The sequence below is a fragment of the Phalaenopsis equestris genome, unplaced genomic scaffold (genome assembly GCF_001263595.1).
Source record: "Phalaenopsis equestris unplaced genomic scaffold, ASM126359v1 Scaffold001043, whole genome shotgun sequence".
Taxonomy (NCBI): domain Eukaryota; kingdom Viridiplantae; phylum Streptophyta; class Magnoliopsida; order Asparagales; family Orchidaceae; genus Phalaenopsis; species Phalaenopsis equestris.
Window position 1 is genome coordinate 69,123 of NW_018165482.1, and position 22,950 is coordinate 92,072.

Consider the following 22,950-nt stretch of genomic DNA (forward strand, 5'->3'; position numbering starts at 1 on the left):
CTCAAAAGAGGCCAAAGATCCATGCAACATAATGGGCTTCATTTTCGTAATCTTCTAGTGGAAATCTAATTGAAGAGTCAAACGAATTGAAGAACTAAATATAAACACAAATATAACCATATAAATAACACATTTTTTTTTTCGTATTACAAATACAAAAACTAATATATTGAATTGACTCATCCTAGAAGTGACTGAATTGAGCAAACCCACCGAAGTGGTTGAACTGAGCCTATTTGCCAAAGTGATTAAATTTATCCCACCGGTCCAAGTGGTTGAATCTCATTTCACCCGAGTGTTTGATCTTGCCCACATAGGGATTGGACAACTATTACAGATTATAATCATTATTATCATGGGCATAAATCCAACATTTTCTAAAGGCGTCATCTGCCATCCATGCCACAGTCTTTTTATCAAGACACCATTGCTATGTATTATACTGTTCTTAGTGTATTTTCTATTATTTTTTTCCTTTTAGTATAAAAGAGAAGTCAATAGGAGAGAAGATGATCTTGAATCTTCTATATTATTTTTTTCCTTTTAGTATAAAAGAGAAGTCAAGAGGAGAGAAGATGATCTTGAATCTTCTTCCAAAATCTCTCTCTCTCTCTCTCTCTCTCTCTCTCTCTCTCTCTAAAAATGGGAATCTCATATGAGTCAAGCTAAAAACAAAATCCTTGATGCCCTCTCAAATCTTACCACCATCTCCATCTCTCCTACTTTTCTTCCATAATTATAATGTCCCTACCGAGTTGTATGTGCCCATAAATAATACGGAGCCCTACGTCCTAAAAGAATTCAATAATATACTTTATATTATAACATGCTCCCTTATTTATGCATAAAAAAACATGGATTTCACCCTTTAGGAGTTAAAATAAATAATGATATTTTTGGCGTAATATGTAATATTTGAGTGATACAAATTCAGAAAAATTGAAGTTCACGGAGCCCTACGTCCTAAAAGAATTCAATAATATATTTTATATTATAACATGTTCCCTTATTTATGCATAAAAAGACATGGATTTCACTCTTTAGGAGTTAAAATAAATAATGATATTTTTAGTGTAATATGTAATATTTGAGTGATACAAACTCAGAAAAATTGAAGTTTGGGTGGTATCCTATGCCATATATTTCTTCACTCACAGACCGCACCTGGTCTGTTTGGGTAAACTGCGTGGGGTGGTATCCTATGCCATATATTTCTTCACTCACAAATCGCACCTGGTCTGTTTGGATAAACTGCGTTTTGACAGCTTATGCGTTTTTAAAACGTTAAAAACATCGTTTTCAAACTGCACCTAGATAGGTACGGTGACAGCTTTCTGATATGCGTTTTTAAAACGTTAAAAACATCGTTTTCAACTTTCTGACAGTGATTTACGGTGACAGCTTTCTGACAGTGATTTGACTTTTTCAAAAAATAAAAATTTATAATAGTCACCGCACCTATTAGCAAATTATTCAATAAAGACATCAAAATTTTGAACAGAAACAATTATATCGATATATATATTCTACTAAAAAACGAGCAAAATTATCGATAAGAGAAAACCTAAAATTCAAATTAATCGGAAGCCTCTCGTACTCCTGCGGCTTCATCTCGCAAAAAATCTAATAATATCGAAAACAGAAACAGAAATTGAAATCCGAAGTACTCTTATCATTTACCAGAGGCAAGCGAGATGGGAACCCTCTTCACCACTGGCAGTTGCTTCTTCAGAAATCCTCGACTCCACCAAATCCAAGTAAAGGGATTCGTCCCAGACAATTTATTAGAGAAAGTTGGAGTTAGTGGAAAGGAAGCAACTGGCTTTAGTTTCATCAACGTTCGAGCAGACGAGAAGGCTTTTGGGTTTGTGGGCAGAAGAACTGCGTTGTTTTCCGGCTTGTGTTTGGTTTCTGGGGCAGTTTTGGGGGTTTCAGGAGATGGATTTGCGGTGAAGCAGGGCCTATTAGCTGGGAGGATTCCTGGTTTATCAGATCCAGATGAGAGAGGTTAGAATTTTTTTCGCTATTTTCGGCCCTTTTCTTATGTGAATTTGCTTTGAATTGTTCCGTGAGACTGTTATTAGTCTGTGGTTTAGTTTTTGCACTTTCTATTTCTTTTTGGTTTGAAGGGTACTCCTGCACATTTTTCCCCACACTTTTAGCAGAACGACTACTAAAAATTTAAGCTCTTAATTGTCACATTAATGAGAGGTGTGATTAATTTTAAATAACTGTGATTAAAAGCAACATTTTCTTACTTGGTGATTAAGTGCTTCTATCACGATTCTTCGTAAAAATTTGGTTCCATGGCTATCTTTATTCTCTAGTCACAACTTTCAAATATTTTTTCCACACAAACGATACTCACACTTCTGAAAATTTCTAAATCAGTGTATATGATTTACAAATTTGTTGGTATATCTTTTTAGATAAGCAAATGCATGTATTTAATTCAAATATTCAAAAAAAGTGTAATTATAGTTCAATATTCTTGCCGTGGACTATGAATACGAAGGATAGGAGGGAGCGAGAGAGAATTATGCTCTCTGGGTCTAGTTTCATCCTGTGCTTCAAATGCATTAATGTTTTTCTCACCAAAATTTTCAATACTGAAGTAACACCTTGTATTATTAGTTTAATGTTCTGAGATGTATCACCTTTCCTATCAGTTATGTGTTGCCTAAAATTTAGGTGCCAATAATGATAGAATTCTCTTCATCAGATGAGCTATCACCTGATGATGATGGCCAACTTATGATAATTACAAATCAGGCCTAGAGTGAGACCTATATGAAGGGTCAACATTGGGAGGTAAGATATGCGGAAGTGAGAAGTGCAGCAACCCAGAACTTCGGAGATAAGTGAGATTTTTGTTGTAGTCTGCGAGTGGTGTTAGTAAGATGTCTAAGATTGTGTTCAACTACTTCGTTTTGTTCATGAGTGTGGGGGAAGCTGAATTGATGTATGATGCCGTGTATGGTTAGAAATTGTTGTAAGGTATGATTTGTATATTCACCTTCTCCATAGAGCGAAGAACTTTGATTTGAGTATAGAATTGATTATCAAGCATATGTATATGGTGAATAAATTTTTGTTAGTTTAGCCTTTGAGTTCATTGGATGCACCAGTGAATTTGGAGAAATCATCAATAAAAGACACATAGTACTTGTAACAATGAATGGATTGTATTGGGGAAGGTCTCCATCCATCTTAATGCAGTAATTATAATAACTTGTAATGATAAGTAAGCTGTTTAGAAAAAAAGTAACTTATGGCTTTTTGCCACTTTAAAGGAATTGCGGAAAAAGGAGCTAGAAGAAATGCAGAAAGAATTGTTGAATTTCAAAATAACTGATAGCCTACCAGAATTGGACTGCCCTAGTTGAGAGTTCCAAAGCTGAGGTGTAGAAGAGCGAGCCTGAAAGTTTGTGAACTCATGAGTGGCGACGGAAGAAATACTGCTTGAACCTTTGAGGAGGATACGATTGTTCAACGTGTTCTTGATGTTATAACCAACATCATAAAATGTAACAGAATAGCTATTGTCAAAGGTTAATTTTTGCATGGAAAAGAGAATATGAGATAGGGTTGGAACATGTGAAAAATTAGTGAGAAGAAGCTTATGGTTACTATTTGGAGTGGTTAGAATGTAGTTGATGTTGTTCACAATGGGAAGGGAAGAATCATTGCCTACTTGAACAAATTCAGCTCCAGTGTAAGGTTTTAGTTGTTATATTTGATTCATATTAGAGGACATGTCTGAGAGGAGGATGTTGGGTGTGATTTGCTGACGAGAGTAGTTGGATTGGCATTATGAGCTCATGAGCATGATATGAATTATTGTAACGATGCCAACATGTTGTAGCCAAGTGTCCTTGCTTTCCACAAATTTTATAGCTCATTGTATAGTTGGAAGCTCAGCCTCTGAAAGTAGAGTTATTGCCTTTGCAAAAATTGGGACCTCCTTATACTCTGCTGGTCTAAGAAGTCTTGGCTTTAGTTGAGACTAAAACAATGGATGAATCTGTGTGCTGACTGTCTTTTGCCTGACTATTGTTGATATTAATTTTCTCAATTCACAATGAATAATAGAGATCATCTAAACAAATTGTTGTGAGCTTAGTACAAATTGAAGCTTTGGCGGATTGATAGGAGGGTAAGAATGATATCTTCAAAATTGATATTGAGACCGATTGCAGCTATATTGTCGACTAAGGCTTTAACAGAGGAGAGATATTGGTGCATAGTCTAATTTTTCATAGATATTATGGAGCTCGGTTTTTAATTGAATAACTCAAGAATGATTTGTTGGTTGTAATTTTGTTTCCAAGATTGTCCAAAGCTCATGAAATGAGCTTAGATTGAGAATGTAGGGTAAGATAGAAGTAGTGATAGTGGAAAAATAGTTGAAGCAAGATTTTGGTTAAGTAGCTGCCGAGTATGATATGCTGAATTTGGAGAAATATTTCCGGTTGGATCACAGAATCGTTTAGGAGGACAAGCTGTGGTGCCATCGAGAAATCTTTTGAAACCACTAGTTGTAAAGGTTTTCAAGATTTGGAGTCTCCAAATAGAATAACATTCTTGTGTGAGCTGAAGACTAATCAAGTGTTTGATATTAGATATGAGGAATTTTAGAGATGGAGGAATTGAAATGTCTCCCATCCTAATTAAGAGGATTCTGTAGAATTACTAGAGGAGTTAGCTAGGTATGCCTTGAAGAAAGACGAAAAAGAAAGTGAATCTGGAACTTTGATACTAAGAAGAAATGTAAAAGCAGAGACGCTTAGTAATAGCTAAATGATAAGAAGATTAATAGATTTCAACAAAATAAAGTATTACATCATATATGATTTTCACCCTTATAGAGTAAGAAGTGATACAACATATATATACAGAATTGTAAGGAGAGAAATATCCCTACTGTACTGTTGAGGCTGTCAGGATTTGGAAGTTGCATGTAGTTCATGTAGTGAAGAATCCATATGAACACTGATATAGGAATGTGTTGTCTTGATGTAACTGCCACTAATAGAGATGTCATATCATAATAAACATATGATCAATTACCTTTATTTCTTTGTTTGCATATGAGAACCTGTCATTGTTTCACTAACTTGTAGGCGCACTATGGTATCTTACCATAATCAGGCTTGTCATTGCTTTTAGTGTAATTACTTATGCAATATAGGCATAATCCTCTTAATAAATTTTGTTGGGATGAAAATTTTGGATTTGACTGGCTCACAACCAAAATCACACTGCAGAAGAACTTACCAATTTGAGAGATTCAGTATAATAAATTGAACTGAAGCGCACAATAAAAAAATTCAGCCAAAACACACAATTTTAATGTGGAAAAACCTAAGAACGGGAAAAAACTACGAAATCACACTACACAAAAAATTTCACCATGAAGGGAGAGTAACATAAAATTATACCACTCAAATCACTCTTTATACTATTGAAATTTATAACAATTCACGCTCTTTCCTCTCTTGATCTGACAAAAGAAGGTACTGACCAAAATCCTCCTCAACACAAACACGCTTTGCATTTGTTATGCATTATTGAGAATACACCGCGCTCGTTGGAAAGAGAAAGTATAATCCTTCATGAAACTAAGACTTAAATTTTATATTGTGTATAAACTATTCCGGACACCATAACGCCGCTCTCGTACGATACCTTTTTTCTTTCTTGGGTTGAAATTATGAAACTGTGGCTTTATCGAAACATGTATGGGTGCTGGGGCACCGACCTCTGTGGACCTAGGTGTGTCGCATCTGAAATGGGCGCAGGCCCCTGCACTGGGAGCTTGGGTCCTAACCTAGCGCCTGGCCACTACTTTGGTCCGCAGGGGCGCCCCACATTTGGACACTAATTCTTGTGTGTTTCTATTGTGTATCAGACTCCACAACACTAACAATCACCCACTTTGAGACTGATAACACCCAATTTTGCACCTACACATCTATGTCATCTTCATAGTCCTGTACCATAGTATGACGCATCACCGGTTTCAACCTTCCTGAACTCTTACTGAAGCTCAATATAATTTTAGTTTCTTAGTAGTCACCACCTTAGTCAACATATCTTCAGGATTTTTAGCTATGTGTATCTTCTCCAAGAATAGCTGTCCATCTTCTAGGATATAATGAATAAAATGATACCTCAACTGAATATATTTTGTCATAATATGAAGACATACTTAGCCAGATGAATAACACTCAAACTATTATTATGAAGCTTTCCAATCTCCTATTCCTTGTCCAGTTATGCCTTAAAGCTCTATGCCAAATCACCTTATTGCTAGCCTCAGTGATATTCATGTATTTGACTTCCATAGTTGAAATTGCAATAATTTTCTATAACCTGGAATCCCAACTCACTTATGTGTTCCCTAAAGTAAAGATATTCCCTATTGTAGTTCTTCTACTTTCAATATTCTTTGTCAGATTTGAATCTACACATCCTTGCAGATCAATTTTTGTGCTTCCAAAGAAAAGAGTCATGTTAACTTTTATCCTCAAATATCTAAGAATACACTTCACTGTCACCCATTGATTGCCTGTGCAATATCTAGTTTCATACATATTATAGCATATATTAGAGTTCTAACTGCTGAAGCATATAAAGTTTTTCCCCATTTGCATTTGTTCTGCTTTAGACTTAAACGATAGTTCATTATTTATCTTAAAGTGACTATCTAAGAGAGTGCAAAATGGTTTTTTCTCACTCATGTTGAATCTCTGTAAGATATTTCTCAGCATACCCCACTTGAGACAATTTCACTGTACATGTGCTCCTGTCCTTGCTAATTCTCATCCTGAGGATTTTCTTGATTAAATTTAAATCCTCGATCTCAAACTCTCTTGATAATTGCTCATTCAAGTCCTTGATTTTCTTCATATATGCTCTTACAATCAACATGTCATCCACATATGAAAGAAGTAATATAAAATAATTATCAAAATGTTTAATAAAGCAACAGTGATTTTTTTGGCATTTCATTCACTCACTGTTTGATATGAACCTATCAAACCTCATGTACGACTGTCTCATAACTTACTTCAAGTCATAGAAACTCCTCTTCAATATGCAAACCAAGTCTTATCTCCTTAGAACATTATACCCCTGTGGCTGCACTGTATATAATTTCTCTTCCAGATCTCCATACAAGAAGGCTGTCCTTACATCCATCTATTCTAAATGTAGATCTTCCAATGCTACTAAGCTCAACACAACTCAGACAGTTGTTATCTTTACTACAAAAGAGAAAATCTCAATGTAGTCCACTTATTCCTTCTACTGAAATACTTTTATATCAAGTCTTACCTTGTAGTGCCTACTGACTCCTGTTTTAGCTTTTAGACTCATTTGTTATGTAGTGTTTTTTTTTTCTATATGGTAATACTACGAAATCTCATGTCTGATTTGCTCTTAGTGTCTGCATCTCATCATCCATGACATTTTCCCACTCTTTTGAATCTTCAACTTGAGTGACCTCATCATATCACTCTGATTCGCCGCTATATGTTAGCAACAAATAGTACAAATGAGAAAACCTCTGTGTAGGTTTCGTGATTCTGCTGGACATCCTGATTTCAGTAGTAGATAACTGAGGAATTTTTTGTGCTCCATCAGATTGAGCACTTCTTATTTTTCTATCTTTCTGATCGTCAGTGTCTTATATCTCAATTTATTTAGACTTTTTAAAATTAACTGATGGACTGGGCAATGCAGAGTTTTGCTCTTGTCCTTGCATTTATCCATTTCATTGAAAGTAACACCCTTACTCCTATTGAACTTCCTTATTTGATAATCCCAAAATTTGTACCCAAATTCTTCTGAGTCATACCAAATAAAAGTGTACTTGATAGATTTTAAATCATGTTGCTCTTGGACCCTGTATCAACATTAATATATGCAGAACAACCAAATATCTTCAGCTGAGATAGATTTTTCTCTCTTCACTCCAAGCTTTTTCAAGTAAGCCTTGAAGGTATTGATGAACTGCAATTGCTCAGATAAACAATAATAGTGTGCACTGCTTTCGCCCACAATTTCTTTGGCAAACTTGCATACAATCGCATACACTTGACACATTTTGCAATTGTTCTATTCATGCGCTCAGTCATACTATTTTGATGTGGTGTCCTTAGTACAGTGAACTTATGCTTAATCTCCCTATGATGCACAATAACTCCTAAAACTCCGATCGTGATACTCCCCAAGATTATTTGATTTGAGATAATTCAACCTCAAGCTTGTCTTATTCTCTGTCATGGCCCTTCCATTTCTTAGACACCCCAAACATATCAAATTTATGCTTTAAGAAACAAACTCATACCTTTTTGGTTTGATCAACAATAAAGTGAAAATAGTGAGAACCTCTAATAGACTGTATTAGAGTAGATCCCATACATCAGTTGCACTAACTCTAACTTCTGTGACTTCACCATTAACCCACATTTGGTGAATTTTTCTTTTATATATTTATCATATTCACGGTCTTCACAAAAATATAACTATAAACTTTAAACCAAGGAGTCACGTTGGATTTAACCTGAAGTTTGTTCTTAGAAAGTAAGGACTTCATATCATCCTCACTTATTTGGTCAAACCTATGGTGTCAAAGACCTACATTAACTTTGTTTCCAAGCTAATCATAGGACTCAATCATCCCGTTGATCGGGTAAAGGGTTCATTCAATGTTATCCCGAGCCACCATCAGTACCCTCTGGTCACCTTCCACAAATGACCTGTGAAAGTAGTCACATTCCTTGACTTTATCAGTTGGCTCACCGAGATCAATTTTTTTTTTTAAAATGGAATATGTCTAACTTCATGGATCTTCCAGGCCATTCTATTTGACAATCTCATATCAACACTTTCCTATAATACTGTAGGCATTGTCATCTCTCAAGTATACCTTTTGTAAATCACTCGTGTAGTTTTTAAATACCTCTTTTTTCAGGCATTCATAAAAAAAGACATCTGAATCTACTATCCAAGATTAAGTACTAACTATGGATGAAACCAATGAGTCGCATTGGATTTCACTTGTGAAGATGTTATAGAGAGATTCATGTCTTCTCTTTCACCATCAACCTTCCTTAAAGCTTTGCAGTTCTTCTTGAAATGACATTTCTTCCCGCATTTCCAACATTCACCTGTCATTTTCTTTTCCTAACCTCAATTTTTTTCTTCTAGACTCGAATCTAACTATGTTTGTATTCTTGTCTAGATTCATTCACATGTTCTCAAAATTTAGCACAAAACATGAAAATTTACTGCACGCCTTCTTAAGAACTTTATTTAACACTAATCACACGATGTCGTTGAACCTTATTTTCAAATTACCTTAAGAATTGCTGACCACCATGATCAGTCCATCCTAACTATCTAACAATGAAGATAGAATTAATGGTGAACTGACATTGCCATCGAACTTGATGTTTATATAACTTAAATGGTTTGTCTCAATGTTGAAATTAATCAAATATTCAACCATTGAACTTCATTCCACCATCTTCTTGTTAAATAATTTTTTCATTAGAGAAATCGTATTTGAAGCAGAAGTTTCTTATACATTCTTGTTAGTGGTGCTATGAGATTTATCATAGTTTTCTCATTCACTGTATTGAAAGCAACAAATGATTAAAGTGAAAGACGGATCAGACCTAGGGTTATTCTATCAAATACTTCCAATTCTTTTAGAGTAATTGATTTAGGCTTCTTGGTGATTCCTTCTACTGGCAGATGCATTTTCTTTTGATATATTAAATCTTCCACTTGCATCTTTCAGAACACAAAGTTAGAATCATTGAACTTCTCCACCTTGTGCTTCACTTCATTTGTCTTTGCTCCTACTCTAATAAAAAGAATCCATAAAAACCCCGCTCTGATATCACTTTTTTGTATGAAATTTGGTATTTAATCGATTCACAACTAAAACCACACCATTAAAAACACCCTAATTCGAGAGATTCGAAATAATAAATTGAATAGAAGCAATATGACAGCCTGAAGTCTCACCCATCAAGATATTTTCCGCTTTGGCCCAATGACCTCATGATTTTTCCGTTGGTTTAACTTCTTATGAGTTCACCCATTCGAGGAGTGTTCCTTGATGAACACACTTAACTTTGGAGTTTCTAATAAAATTCCACCATTACACCAAAAGATGTCTCGATGTTTAAGAGTTTATTTTCAATCTATTTAAGGGTTTTCATAATCTCCCCCAGTTAAGTATCTGAGGTTCTCGTTAGTTCTTGATACACCAAAAATATATGCATTTTTAGATCCATATTTTATACTAATTTTTTTGTGATATTGCGCTTTAATGGAAGTTATTTTTATGTTTTCTTGCAGGTTGTTGATTTTTAGGACTTGAAACAAAAAGGAAACAAAAATGATGAAATTTGGAGACAAAATGACATTTTTGAAGAAATACTCATCGCCGACGGCGCAGACTTACAAAAAGGCTAATGGATTTTACTCAGCGCCAACAGAGCCAGAAGCAGCGCCGACGACGCCATTTAACAGAGAGCATCGAAATTAGATACGGGACACTGGCGCCGACGGTGCCAGAATGAGCGCCGACGGCGCCAATGTCAGTTCAAACCCTGTTTCTAGAAGAGTCGACGAATTTGAACACTTTTTGAAGGTTTTTTGGATGCATCTATTGGAGAGCCAACTCTAGGCTCTATTTGGGGCCGAAATTGATCAAAAAAGGGGGCTCCTCTTCATTCCTCCTTGCTCCTTTTCGCTACACCTCGCCTCCATACACATTTTCCATCTTCATTCCACAACCATTCAGGAGTCTATTAGCGATTTATCTTTAAGAGTTTAGAGTTTTTGTGGTGAGATTAAGTGTGAAATCTTCTCTGAGAGTGTTGGAGAAGGAGAAAAGTGAGAGATTTTTTCTTCCTAGATTTCCTAGGAGAGGCTACGAAAGAGTTTCAAATAAGTGTTGTTTGTTTATTAGTGTTGTATGAACTTTCTTTTATATATGAAATTTGTGTTTTGTTATATCTTTCTTATGAAGTTTGAATAGTCTTTTTTATCTTTCTTTTTACTCTGAGATATGATGAAATGAAGAGATAATATGAATGTTCTAATATTAAAATATAAAATAAATTATGATGATTTTTCAACTCCGAACTTAATTTATTTTTTGATCTGATCAATTGAATTGTTAAAATGTGTTGTGAAACATATGATCCGAGAAATGAAGTATGAGTTCTGCAACAGAGTGAAGATCATATTTGATTCCATGAAGGAATATTTCGTTCATGCAATTAAGTGTAAATAAATAGAAAAATATACGTTGTTGGGTGTATAATTGGAGATTTTAGGGTGACAGACTAAAATCTCCAATTCGGTCTTAGTGTTTAAAAACTAAAACGAGAGTTAGCCTTCAGGTGAAGGAAAGTGGGAGCTCTGGAGTGAAAGCCAGTATCCTCCTAGCCTAGTCACGGATTTAGGAACTAAACCTGAGATTAACTAATGATTTTCTATAACACTGTATCAGGGTAGAGAATTAAAACTGCTCCTATTTGACACTATATATATTAAAATCATTTATCTCATCTCATTTTATCAAAATCTCATTGTAGTGGAAAAGATGCTTTTTCACATAAGAAATCTTCATCACAAAATATAGTTTAGTAGTTACTGTTTAAACTTTGCACTTTAGTTTTGCTAATAACTAAATAATTTAGTTTTGATAATATCTCAGCATTCGAAATTAGTGACAATACTTTTGTTTCACTTTCTGTGAATTTCTTAGTAAATTTATCACTTCAAATTTCAACCTTCTCTATGGGATCGATATTTGGGGCTTGAATATAAAGTCCTTTATTACTTGATAACGATGCGTATACTTGCATAGAATCCCAACATTAATTGTTTAAATTTCTTAATCATAAATATTGCATCAAGCGTTTGGCGTCGTTGCATAGCGGAGTCAAACTTATATAAATTTTACACAACTATATTTTCACCGGGATCAGTTCTCTATACCCAAAATTATCCACCAGATAGATAAGACTCTAGAAATGGCCTCTATAAACTCAAGGGGTGACTCCTGCCTCGTAACACTTTGCCCCATCCATGTTTCCAGAGATGGCTCCCATGACATAGTATTTTGCTCTGTACGACACTTAGTTGCCATCTTTCAGCTGGTGTGTTGCTATGATACCATTTGTAATAGCCTGAACTCTCACCAATCAAGGTATTGTCCGCTTTGGTTTAGTGGCCTTACGGTTTTGTCCTGTTGGTGTAACTTAGGCACCCATTCTAGTATTGCTTCATGATCAACATGCTTAACTTTGGAGTTTTAATTCCATCGTTACACCAAATGACACCTTAATGTTTAAAAGTTCAACAACAATCTACTTAAGGAGTTTCACAATCTCTCCCAGTTAAGTAGCTGTCGTCATCGTCAATATTCGTTTCTCAGAATCATTCACCGGGTAAAGAGGACTCTAGAGGTGTCCCTTATAGATTTAAGAGATGCCTCCCACTATGTAGCACTTTGTCCCGTCCATGGTTCAAGAGGTGGTTCCCATGGCGTGACACTTTGTTCTGTATGACAATTGCTCCCATTATCCAGCTGGTGTTTGCTCTGATACCTTTTGTGATAACCCGAGCTCTCACTTATCCACTTTGGTCTAATGTCCTCACGAGTTTGCCTCGTTGGTGTAACTTCTTAAGAGATTACCCATACTAGGTGACGTAGAAGCTCCCTGCAGGATCATTTCTACATGAAAATGTTCCAACAAATGTTCCTTAAATTTCTCCCAAGAACGAATCAAATATTTAGCTTCCCTCCATTGAAACCAAGCTAGGGTCCTCTAAAAATAACCTTACTGTCATGGGTTTTTCCTCCCCATCTAGCTCATTTACCACGAAGAATCACTCCACTTGATACACCCACCCATGTGTGTCATTCCTCCCAAAGAATCTACATCTTCAACTTCCTAACTCTAGCATCTCTATCTAACTTCATTTCCCTCCATTATTTCCCCCTAGGTATCAAGGGTAAAACTCTGTCCTTGGATCATAATCATATCCTCTCCTTGCTTCTCTGTTTTCTTTTTCATGCTCTTTTGTACTTCTTTCATAACCTCATCTCCATGTTTCGGCCTAACTGCCTCAATAAAAAATCTCTAATCCACCCCCAATCGGAGCCCTGAATGTATGTTCTTGATGTGGGATGTTTTTCTCCTCGTGTCTACTCGTTTGATCTCTTTCCTTTTCGATTTGGTCATAGAATCTCTTGTCAACTCTTGATTAGGATTTGCAATTTGAGTTGCAACAAGAGCCTTGGATTTCGTCTCAATAAGCTTACTTATCATCTCATCCCAGCCCCCAAATCGGTTTTCTATGGAAGAAAGCCTATCATTTATGGGAAAAATCCTTCTTTCTTTGGAAAAAGAACTTTCCTCTATCTCGGATTGAAGTTGAGTCATCTCTTCCTCCACTTTATTATCCAAATCATCTACTTTTTTTATTATCTTCTCTCCCAGTATAAAGCTTGTACATTGAAATCCCATTGCCGCTTCCCAATTAGCTCAAATCACGACTGTATCACGAGACCACAAAGGCCACAGCAGGGCCTCGATCCCATCTTCTCAGCTATAGCACGACTGAAGCCAGATTGCAACTGCAACATGATATTTTCATCACAGTACGCAACGATCCTGTGGTTTGCTCCCAACTAACTTGATTGCGACAATATCACTAGATGAGTTTGCTGTACACTGCATTTGCTTGATGTTGATTGTATCGCCATAACGAAAATCAGACACTTTGTATGTCGTGGTTCCGTCTTTGTCTTCTTTGCAAAGACAAGAAAAGTTTTGGGTCTCTATAAGTCGGGATCTTGTCATTGCCTTCCCATCTAGCTCTGATCGTGACTGTATCATGTCCAAGGAGTGGGAGGAGGAGAAAGGTTGGCCTTTCGGGTCTTTGTAAGCCGCGATCCTGTTGTTGCCTTCTCTACCAGCTCTCTTTGTCTTGAGCCCGTTGTCGCTTCCCAGGCTCGATCCCAACTCTATTGCACAAACAAACACAAGAGGGAAAAGGTTGGAGATTTAGATCTCTATAGCGAGCCCAATCGGTTGGTTGGACGCATAATTATTTTCAGGTCACAATTCTTTCTTCCCATAATGAAACACTGATAGCAATTGATACGATCCAACACATAAATCCAAATGAATTTTCATAGCAATTAGGGTAAAGCAAGTACTTTTCTTTAATAATCTGAAAAACTCAACATGAATACACAGTAAACACATACAATTCGAGAGGGAGGCGATCTCTCCTAATTTCTACAATTCAAGAGGTAGGAAATCTCTCCCAATCCCTAAACCTAAGACCAACAACAATAATCTCATGCATAACCCTACTCCTAAGTTGTTAGGCCCTCTTTATACCCAACAGTAATAATAATTAAAGACCAATTTGCCCTTAGGCTAATAAAAGACAAAGTTGCCTTTGGGTCGGTACGTAACATAAACCCTCGCCGATCACTACTACCATTCTTGGGATACACTCTAGTTGTGCTTGTTTGTGTCTGTTGTTTATTTTCCCTTTCAAGTGTATTGGTTGTAACCTCCTATTTACTTTCAGTGATAATATTTGCTTTCTTCTTGTGGTTTTGGTTAACTCCGGTATCACTATGCGAGCGCGCTTACTTTGGAGTTTCTAATGAAATTCCACCGTTGCAACAAAAGAAGCATCAATGTGTGAGAGCTCAACTTCATACTACTTAAGGGGTTTCAGATATTATTTTGCAATTGTGTGCTTATCTTTCAATCAATCGTCTGTGATGTTTAAAATAATAATAAAAAAAGAACTCTCTCCAGGGCAGTGTTTGGTTTTCTTTGAAATCTTGTTTTATGTAACTTTCTTTTGGTCTCATAACCTTTTGAAAATCTTTATTTTTACAACTTTTTGAGCTTGTGCGGTTCAAAACCTATCGCAGCATTACGTATAGTGCTACTGATTATGTGCGGCAAAAGCTTTCAGTTTGATATTTCTATTGGGAAAGACTTGGCTATCCTATAGCCTGAAGTTTTGTTCTGAAGATTTTTCATCAGTCCAAAAGAATTCAGACTGAATGATGTTAATGAACATGATCGTTACATAATATGATGGTTTTCTCATATGCATGTTATTGTCTTCGGAGTAGCCCTACAATGGGTAAGGAGTAAAGAAAAAAGTTTATTCTTCACCTTCATTTTTCTAATATCGCCTAGAATTGAGTAATGGTTTCAGACGGAGTTCTTTAGCTACTAATGGGGCTGTGGAATTTTAGAAACCGTCTTTCCTGTTCTTTTGATTCAGCTGAGATAGAAGGAATGAGCATATTTCATGTTTTGCATGTGTTTGTACTTCATTCAAGGTACTAATAAAAATTTAAGAAAATGTTTACATTTTTTAAATAATAAAAGAGGGCATATCATTTTGTTGCTTTCATTTTCTAAATACTGTTGAATTCTTACTGATTTACTTGTAGTCATTGGTTATTTGAATGGACCTTCATAAGGAATGAACATGCTCAGACAGGTTGGAGGACATACAGGAGACCAGATGACAAGTCTGGAGGGCATGGAGTGGGGTGGAGTCCCATTATCCCATACTTATTCAAAGTTCCAGATGGATGGGAAGAGGTTATTTTCCTCCACTCATCACTGAAATTTCTATCAATTTATTTATTTCGAATATTAGTTGATGCATTTATATTGATTCCTAGGTTCATTAAAAAAATTTGGAAGAGTTACATACTTACCACTCATTTTTTATGTAATTACATATCTAACACCCAAACTTCAATTTTTACATGCTTGCCACCTTACCTATGCTTCAAAAGGTGCATTTCACTTTTTTAATTTTAAAATGTTGGTGGTATAAATGTGAAAAAAGTGAAGTTTAGGTGTTAGATATGCAAAGACATCAAAATTGGGTTGTATGCTTGTAAAAGCGCCAACAAATTTTTATTTCTCAATAGTTTCATCTGCAACACTTGGCCCTAGGTTCCAGTCTCCATTGCAGATCTTGGGGGCACTGAGATCGACTTGCGGTTTTCAAACTCTCAAGAAGGGCGTTTGTTTGTTATTGTAGCTCCTGTACTACGATTTGCAGGTTAGCCTGGTTATACTACCACCTTAATGCTGATATCTATTATTCTATAAAGTAATGGCTTAATTTAGCTAAACTTTTTAAGAAATTATTGAGATTTAACAAAATTCTCAAATCACTGCTTTTTTTGAAGTTCAGAGTCATAAGCCCGTTAAAGACTGATGGATTCATCTTCAGCCCATATAGACAATTAGTTTTCCATTGCTTTGATTGAGGGAATTGTATTCCAAGGACTGGTGGATCTATTATGAATTTGCATTCATTGATTTAAGTATTTTAGCCCTTTCTGTTTATTTCCTTTCAGTCAAATTCCTCCCATCCAAACAGTTAGAATCTCTATTCCTATTGTTTAATGAATGTTAAGGGAGTAAATGAAAAGTTACTTATTTGTTGTTTAAATATGAATCTACTATCATTTTTTTCTTGCGCTTTCCAACAAAACAAAAATTTCAATAAGCCATCATGCTGGTCAATTGAATAACAAATCTCACTCTAATAAGTTGCATTTTCTTTTCATTTACATACATACCACAAAATTCTTATGTATTTAAATATCGACACTCAAAGTTTGATATTTATCATAAACCTATGCACGAAAAGGTGCATTTCACTTTTAAAAAGGAAGTGATGGTGGTATTTTAAATGTAATGTTGAAGATTCGAGTAGTATGTATTGATATATAATGTTTAGGTTTAGATATGTAAATACATAAGAATTAGGTGGTTTGTATGTAAATGCCCCCTTTTAATATTTCAGATCTCAAAGGAGATGCAACCATTGAGAAGATAGGACCACCTGAGAAGGTTATTTATGCTTTTGGACCCGAAATTATTGGAGAAAATGTGGAAGGAAAAGTATTAAACACACAAGTAGACGAGCATTCAGGAAGAACATATTACCAGTTTGAACTGGAGCCACCACATGTCCTTATATCTGCCACTGCTGCTGGGAACCGTCTCTACTTGTTCAGTGTTACTGCAAGTGGTAATTCATCTCTTTTTATTTATTTATTGCATCAACTATCTGAATTATTTTTCTGTAGGCCAATGGTGATTTTATTTGCAGGCTTACAGTGGAAGAGGCATTATAAGGATCTAAAACAAATAGCAGACTCCTTCAGGGTCCTCTGACAGAAGAGCCGTGAGTTTTTTGCTGTATGTTATTACTGTACTAATGGTAAATAACAGAGATGTAGTTTGCATAGTGTTCAGTGCGGAATTGTTTAACTGGTGAATTTAATATAAATGAGATTTCTGATGATTTATCTTTTACGAACTGCAAATACTGCTGTGATGAGCGGATTTTTTTGAGGGGTGGGAAGAGAAAAGATTGGGAAGTAATTGGAAGTTAATAAAATTTTTTTCCCAAAACATTTGAGAAAAGATTCAATCATATATAATATTAAACGTCTGCAAATTGTTGTTTGTACATTTTGTAGTTTGTAATAGTTTGAATGAACTTTTTAATTTTAAATGGGAGTGCCGTTGGAGCTTGTTGCTTGCTTTTGAATTCCTCAAGGATTCCCTCTTTCCATCTCACCTGTCCTGTAAATTGCAAAGAATTTGAAGATTAGTTGCTCCATTTCCAATTTGTCTCATTATACATGCAAGGAATTTGAAGATTTTGGTGCTCCATTTCACCTGTTCTGTAGATCCGAACTTAAGATTTTGTGAGCTTTACATAATGGCATCTTATTATATGCAATTAACCTTCAGTCGATATTCAATTAGACAAGCTTTTATCGCATTACAAACCCTTAGATGTGTATGTAAGAATACCGGTAGAAAATTATGATGTTAGTGCTGTATCGCACGAGTTATCATATCTTAGGTAAAAACCACACAGTTTTATGGTTAGGGGCAAGTCATTTACTTTTTTTAGGGGCATTTACATTGTTTTTACATGGCTAGCACCTAAATTTTTTTTTTTCACATATACCACCCAGTTCTTGCACTTTACATAAAAAATAGCACCATTTTAACTTTGAAAAGGTGAAAAGTATCTTTTCATGTATGGGTAAGATGGTATGTATGTAAAAAATGTAGTGCAGGTGTTAGATGTGTAAATACATAGGAATTGAGTGGTATGTATGTATATCTTCATTTTTTTTCATTTGATCTAAAAATGTATAGGGGCGTTTACATACATATCACCTAATTCTTATGTATTTACGTGTCTACCACACAATCTTTGATTTTTGCATTATATCACCCAAATCTTTCATATCGCATGAAAATACTATTATTTTAAAATATACCTTTCCATGCACAGTTAAAGTGGCATATATCTGAAAATTAAAGTTTAGGTGTTAGACATGTTATAGCACGAGAGCTGTGTGTATGCACGTGTAAATCTTCAAAGTTTCCAAATTATACTGCTCCTTTGCTCCTATACTCACTACCAACCATTTATGAGTGATATATAGAATTCCCCATTCATGAAAGCATATGAAGTGATCCCGCTAACCATATGGTGTTTTTTGAGTCGACAATCGGCTTTCTCAAAATTTCAAATGAATTAAAATGTCTGATGTTCTACATTATGCTGAGAGATTCTGCTTTTAGGTGGTCCAACGAACTTCCCGTAGAAATTATTAATTCCTTCGAGGATTACAAGAAGTTATTTTTAGGGGCAGTTTATTAGTGCCCAAAAGCTGCGAAAGGATTCAGGTTCTTTGTGGTACTTGGAACAAAGACCGAACGAGCGTCTGCAGTCGTATGTAACGAGATTCTAGAAGGAGATGCTTGAGGTCCGGAAACTGGAGCCAATAGTTGCCATGGTAGTGCTAGCATAAGGATTAAAGTGTTCGTAGTTATGATGCTTTCTGGGTTTAAAGAAACCCAACATGCTGGCGGAGGTTCCGGAGCTTCGTGGGATTTTTCTCTGAATAATTCTCTCTTCCAGATCATGCAGATGATTTAAGAGATGAGAAATTGGAGGATTGGGATAGACAATAAGACAATAACAGTAACAAATAAACGAAATGTATGGGAAGCCTTCATAAGGTGAGTTTTTGCATTATTTGCTCCAAAACATAAATCCAAAGTGAGATCAGTTTGGTATGCTTTAAAGATATAACTATGAAAGCAACCTTATGAAATTAAACTACCAGAAAATTCAGGTTGATGTACCTTATCTTTGGTTCGCATCCTCCTATAGGAACAAGTCCCTATAGTTAATTACATCTTAAGTAATTAAGACTACTCAAGAAAACTCTCGATTGAGATTATAATTTATTCTCACAAAGTTCAAGTGTCATTGTTAAGAAATGGAACGTAAAAGTCATATCCTAAATGTAGCAAATTTCTAAGGATTCTGAACTATCCTTGAGTTTTATTTTGTCGTTAGTGGTTTAGTTGAGATTTATCCTTTTGCTTTGTGTTTTGAATTTTTGTCCTTGGAAAATAGAATTAGCACACCCTAATAACATGAAAAGTAGGATCTGTTTGGGATAGCTGCAACTTATCCAACTTATGTTACTAAGCAACTTATCCTAACAAGCTGTGTATCTGCAGCTGATCCTGATAAACTGGCTGATTGTTTGGTTTGTACATTTGGAAAACAACTGATTATGCATAAATGATCATTCTGCCCCTGTTATAAACCAAATGAATGCATTAAAGATTGACCAAATATCCTAACTTTAACCAGCAAACACCTCACCTCTATGATCATTTTTCTTAATCATCTAAGTAGCCATTGCCCATCAACCCAACCCTAGACTAACTGTAGAGCCACTTTTTACAAGAATTATATCTAATAAAAATAATTTAACAAATTTCAGGATAATTAACGAGAACAAGTTTCTATCTTGATTCAAGTTATTCCATCATCATTCAAACAATCAAAAGGGTTGTTTGGTAGGAGGATTTGAGCAGAATTTAACCTAAATCCTGCTAAAGAACAAAATTAACTAATCAATCCTGCAGAATCTGCATTCTCGCATTGAAAATCCAATTGGAATATGGATTACTGCAAAACTCGTGATCCATCTCCTTCGGCCGAACCCTCCCCGCTCCGTTCTCTACCCTTCGCGAAAAAGCTGAAGCTCGGTCGCGCCCTCCTTCTCGCCGCCAATGCCTTGCCAACGCTCCTCACGAGCGAACACCCTCGACGCAGATGTCCTCCCCTCTCCCCGAGCTCCTACCCGAGGGCTTTTCACATGGTAATCAAGCTCCTTGGTAATCAAGCTCCTTCCCCGCCACCACCCGAAGCTTCTTCTCAGACTCGAAGCTCGTCGTCGTCGGAGGTAGCTAAAGCACGCGAAGGGCTGGTTGCGGTCTACTTTCTTACTCCTACCCGAAGCAAAGGATAGGCGGAGAGCAGAGGGCACAGCAAGAATTTTTAGCTGAACGCCGAATGAAGACGCGGGAGGCCAGGTAGATTCTGAGTCTATTAAGAATCCCAAAATGTCGTTTTGAGATAAGCTATGCAAATGGGAAAAATAAATAGTGCAGTGGCATTTTGAAAATGCTTTCTACATAAATAAATTGTCTCAAACAGGAGAAATATTTGGATATGACTATTCAACGAAATAAGACAGAGAGGTGTAAAATGGGAAAATATTTGCGTACATAAGATGTTTGCAGCTCTGCGTACAACAGGGGTTATTCAGGGGGTACAATGGGGTTATATCTGGGTTATACCCCCTTGTAACCTCCGGTATAACCCAGATATAACTCCTCTGTATCCCCAGAATAACCTCTGATGTACGCAGCGCTGCGTACATCTTATGTACGCAAATATTTCACCTCAAACAGACCCTAAATCTAGGGTGACGTCTGTCTTTTTGTCTTCAACATTTCTGCAAAACAAAGTTAGTAGAAAATTATGTTTTTGTTAATTTAGTTTGTTTGTTAATTTGTTAATTTTTAGACAACTCAGTTAAGATGTTCATGGCTCCGTTGTCTCGTGGTCATCAGGTATCTGGTCTACTTGGTCTAAGAGATGGTCAAATCTACTATGACAGGAAGATTCTTATTAGCAACCATGGATTGCACGTCCAAAAGATCTTTATAGATTTGGGTAGGGGTTCAAGTTGCATTCAATGTTATTTGTTTATTAATATTTATTTTTAATGTCTTTTTCAGATTTTATGGGTTGAAAAATTTTAGGTTGCTTGAAAATTATTAGCCTTAATTTTTTTAGTTTTATCATTTTTTTGTTGTTTTGAACGACCTAGTCAAGATCCCATGATTCCATCATTTTAGGGTGATTGGGGCTTGTGGTTTCATCAGTCACAAGTGATTGGACGATATTTTGTCAACAACCATGAGTTGCCTCCACGAAAATACCTTCTTAAACAAAGTTTTATTTTTTTGGTTCAAGTTTAGGTTTTAATGACTTTTAGGGTGGATTTTCTATCATTTCATTTAGGTTGGTTGGCATTTTAGCCCAAATTATCCCCAACGGAGGCTAAGTATGCTTTTGTTCTCATATAAGAAGTCAAACCCTACTTAATCATCAATCACCTTGGCTCAGGTTGATTTTAGATTAGTTCAAATTTGATTGAACTGATCTAAAGATGAATCTATAGGTAATCTGAGTTAATTCGAGTTAGGTTGGTTGTCACTCAGATTAGCTTCAAAATAGTTTAAATCAACCTAAGTTTAATAGGATTGACCGAGGCAGACTTAGTTTGATTAGGGTCAAAATAGCCTTGCTTAGCTTAGATTGACTTAAGGTAAGCCAAGTTAAACCAAGTTTAACTTAGGAGTGGACCAGGTTGAGCTGGATTGATCCAAGTTAAACCCTTTGGATTGAGTCAAGTTTAAGTTAAATTAAACTTTAGTATAGTCCATGTTAATTTATGCTTGAGTTGTCTCTTTAAGTCTAAGTTGGATTAGATTTAAATGAATCATTAATTAAACTGAGGTTGGGGCTTAAGTCAAGCTTGAAGTTGAGTCTCAAGCTTGGTTAAATAGAGTTTAATTTGATTGTCTCGTTGATTCGGAGATTGGGTTGGATTGGGTTAACTCGAGTTAGGTTAAGTTGATTAGTGATGCAATTGAATTGGGTTAACCCAAGTTAGGTCAAGTTAACCCAGAGATTAAGTTGAACAATTTTAATCCGAATTAGGGCAGGTTGACCCAACGATTCAATTGAATTGGGTTAACCTGAGTTAAGTCAGGTTGACCCAGTAATTCTTTGATTTGGGTTAACCCGAGTTAGGTTGGGTTGACCCAGTAGTTCAATTATAGTTGTTCAACCTGAGTTAGGTTGGGTTGACCTAGTAATTCAATTGAGTTGGGTTAACCCGAGAGTTGTTCAACCTGAGTTAGGTTGGGTTGACCTAGTAATTCGATTGAGTTGGGTTAACCCGAGTTAGAGCGGGTTGACTCAGTGATTCTACTAAATTGGGTTAACTCGAGTTAGGTATGGTTGACCCAGTGATTCAGTTTAATTGGGTTAATCCAAGTAAGGTCGGGTTGACTCAATGATTCAATTGAATTGGGTTGACCTAAGTTAGGTCAGGTTGACTTGGAGGTTTGCTTGAATTGGGCTGACCTGAGTTTGGTTGGGCTGATTCGAGCTAGGTCTGGCTGACCCGGTGGTTTAGTTGAATTGAAATAACCCAGGTTAGGTCGGATTGACCCAGTGATTCAATTGGATTGGGTTGACCCGAGTTATGTCATGTTGATTTTATGATTCAATTAAATTGGGTTACCCAAGTTAGGTTGGGTAGACCCGGTGGTTTAGTTGAATTGGGTTAATCCAAGTTAGGTCGGGTTGACCCAGCGATTCAATTGAATTGGGTTAACCCGAGTTAGGTTGAGTTGACTCAGAGTTTTGGTT

General features: G+C 36.0%; 1 protein-coding gene across 1 annotated transcript; it reads left to right on the plus strand.

The window, feature by feature from the left end:
• Positions 1 to 1,606: 1,606 nt before the first annotated feature.
• On the plus strand, positions 1,607 to 17,467 carry LOC110032873 (psbP domain-containing protein 4, chloroplastic). The gene is made up of 5 exons (XM_020736647.1): positions 1,607 to 2,007; positions 15,583 to 15,686; positions 16,050 to 16,158; positions 16,912 to 17,139; positions 17,221 to 17,467. The coding sequence occupies exons 1-5, from the start codon at positions 1,695 to 1,697 to the stop codon at positions 17,283 to 17,285; spliced, it is 819 nt and encodes a 272-aa protein (XP_020592306.1). The 5' UTR covers positions 1,607 to 1,694; the 3' UTR covers positions 17,286 to 17,467.
• The last annotated feature ends 5,483 nt before the right edge of the window (positions 17,468 to 22,950 follow it).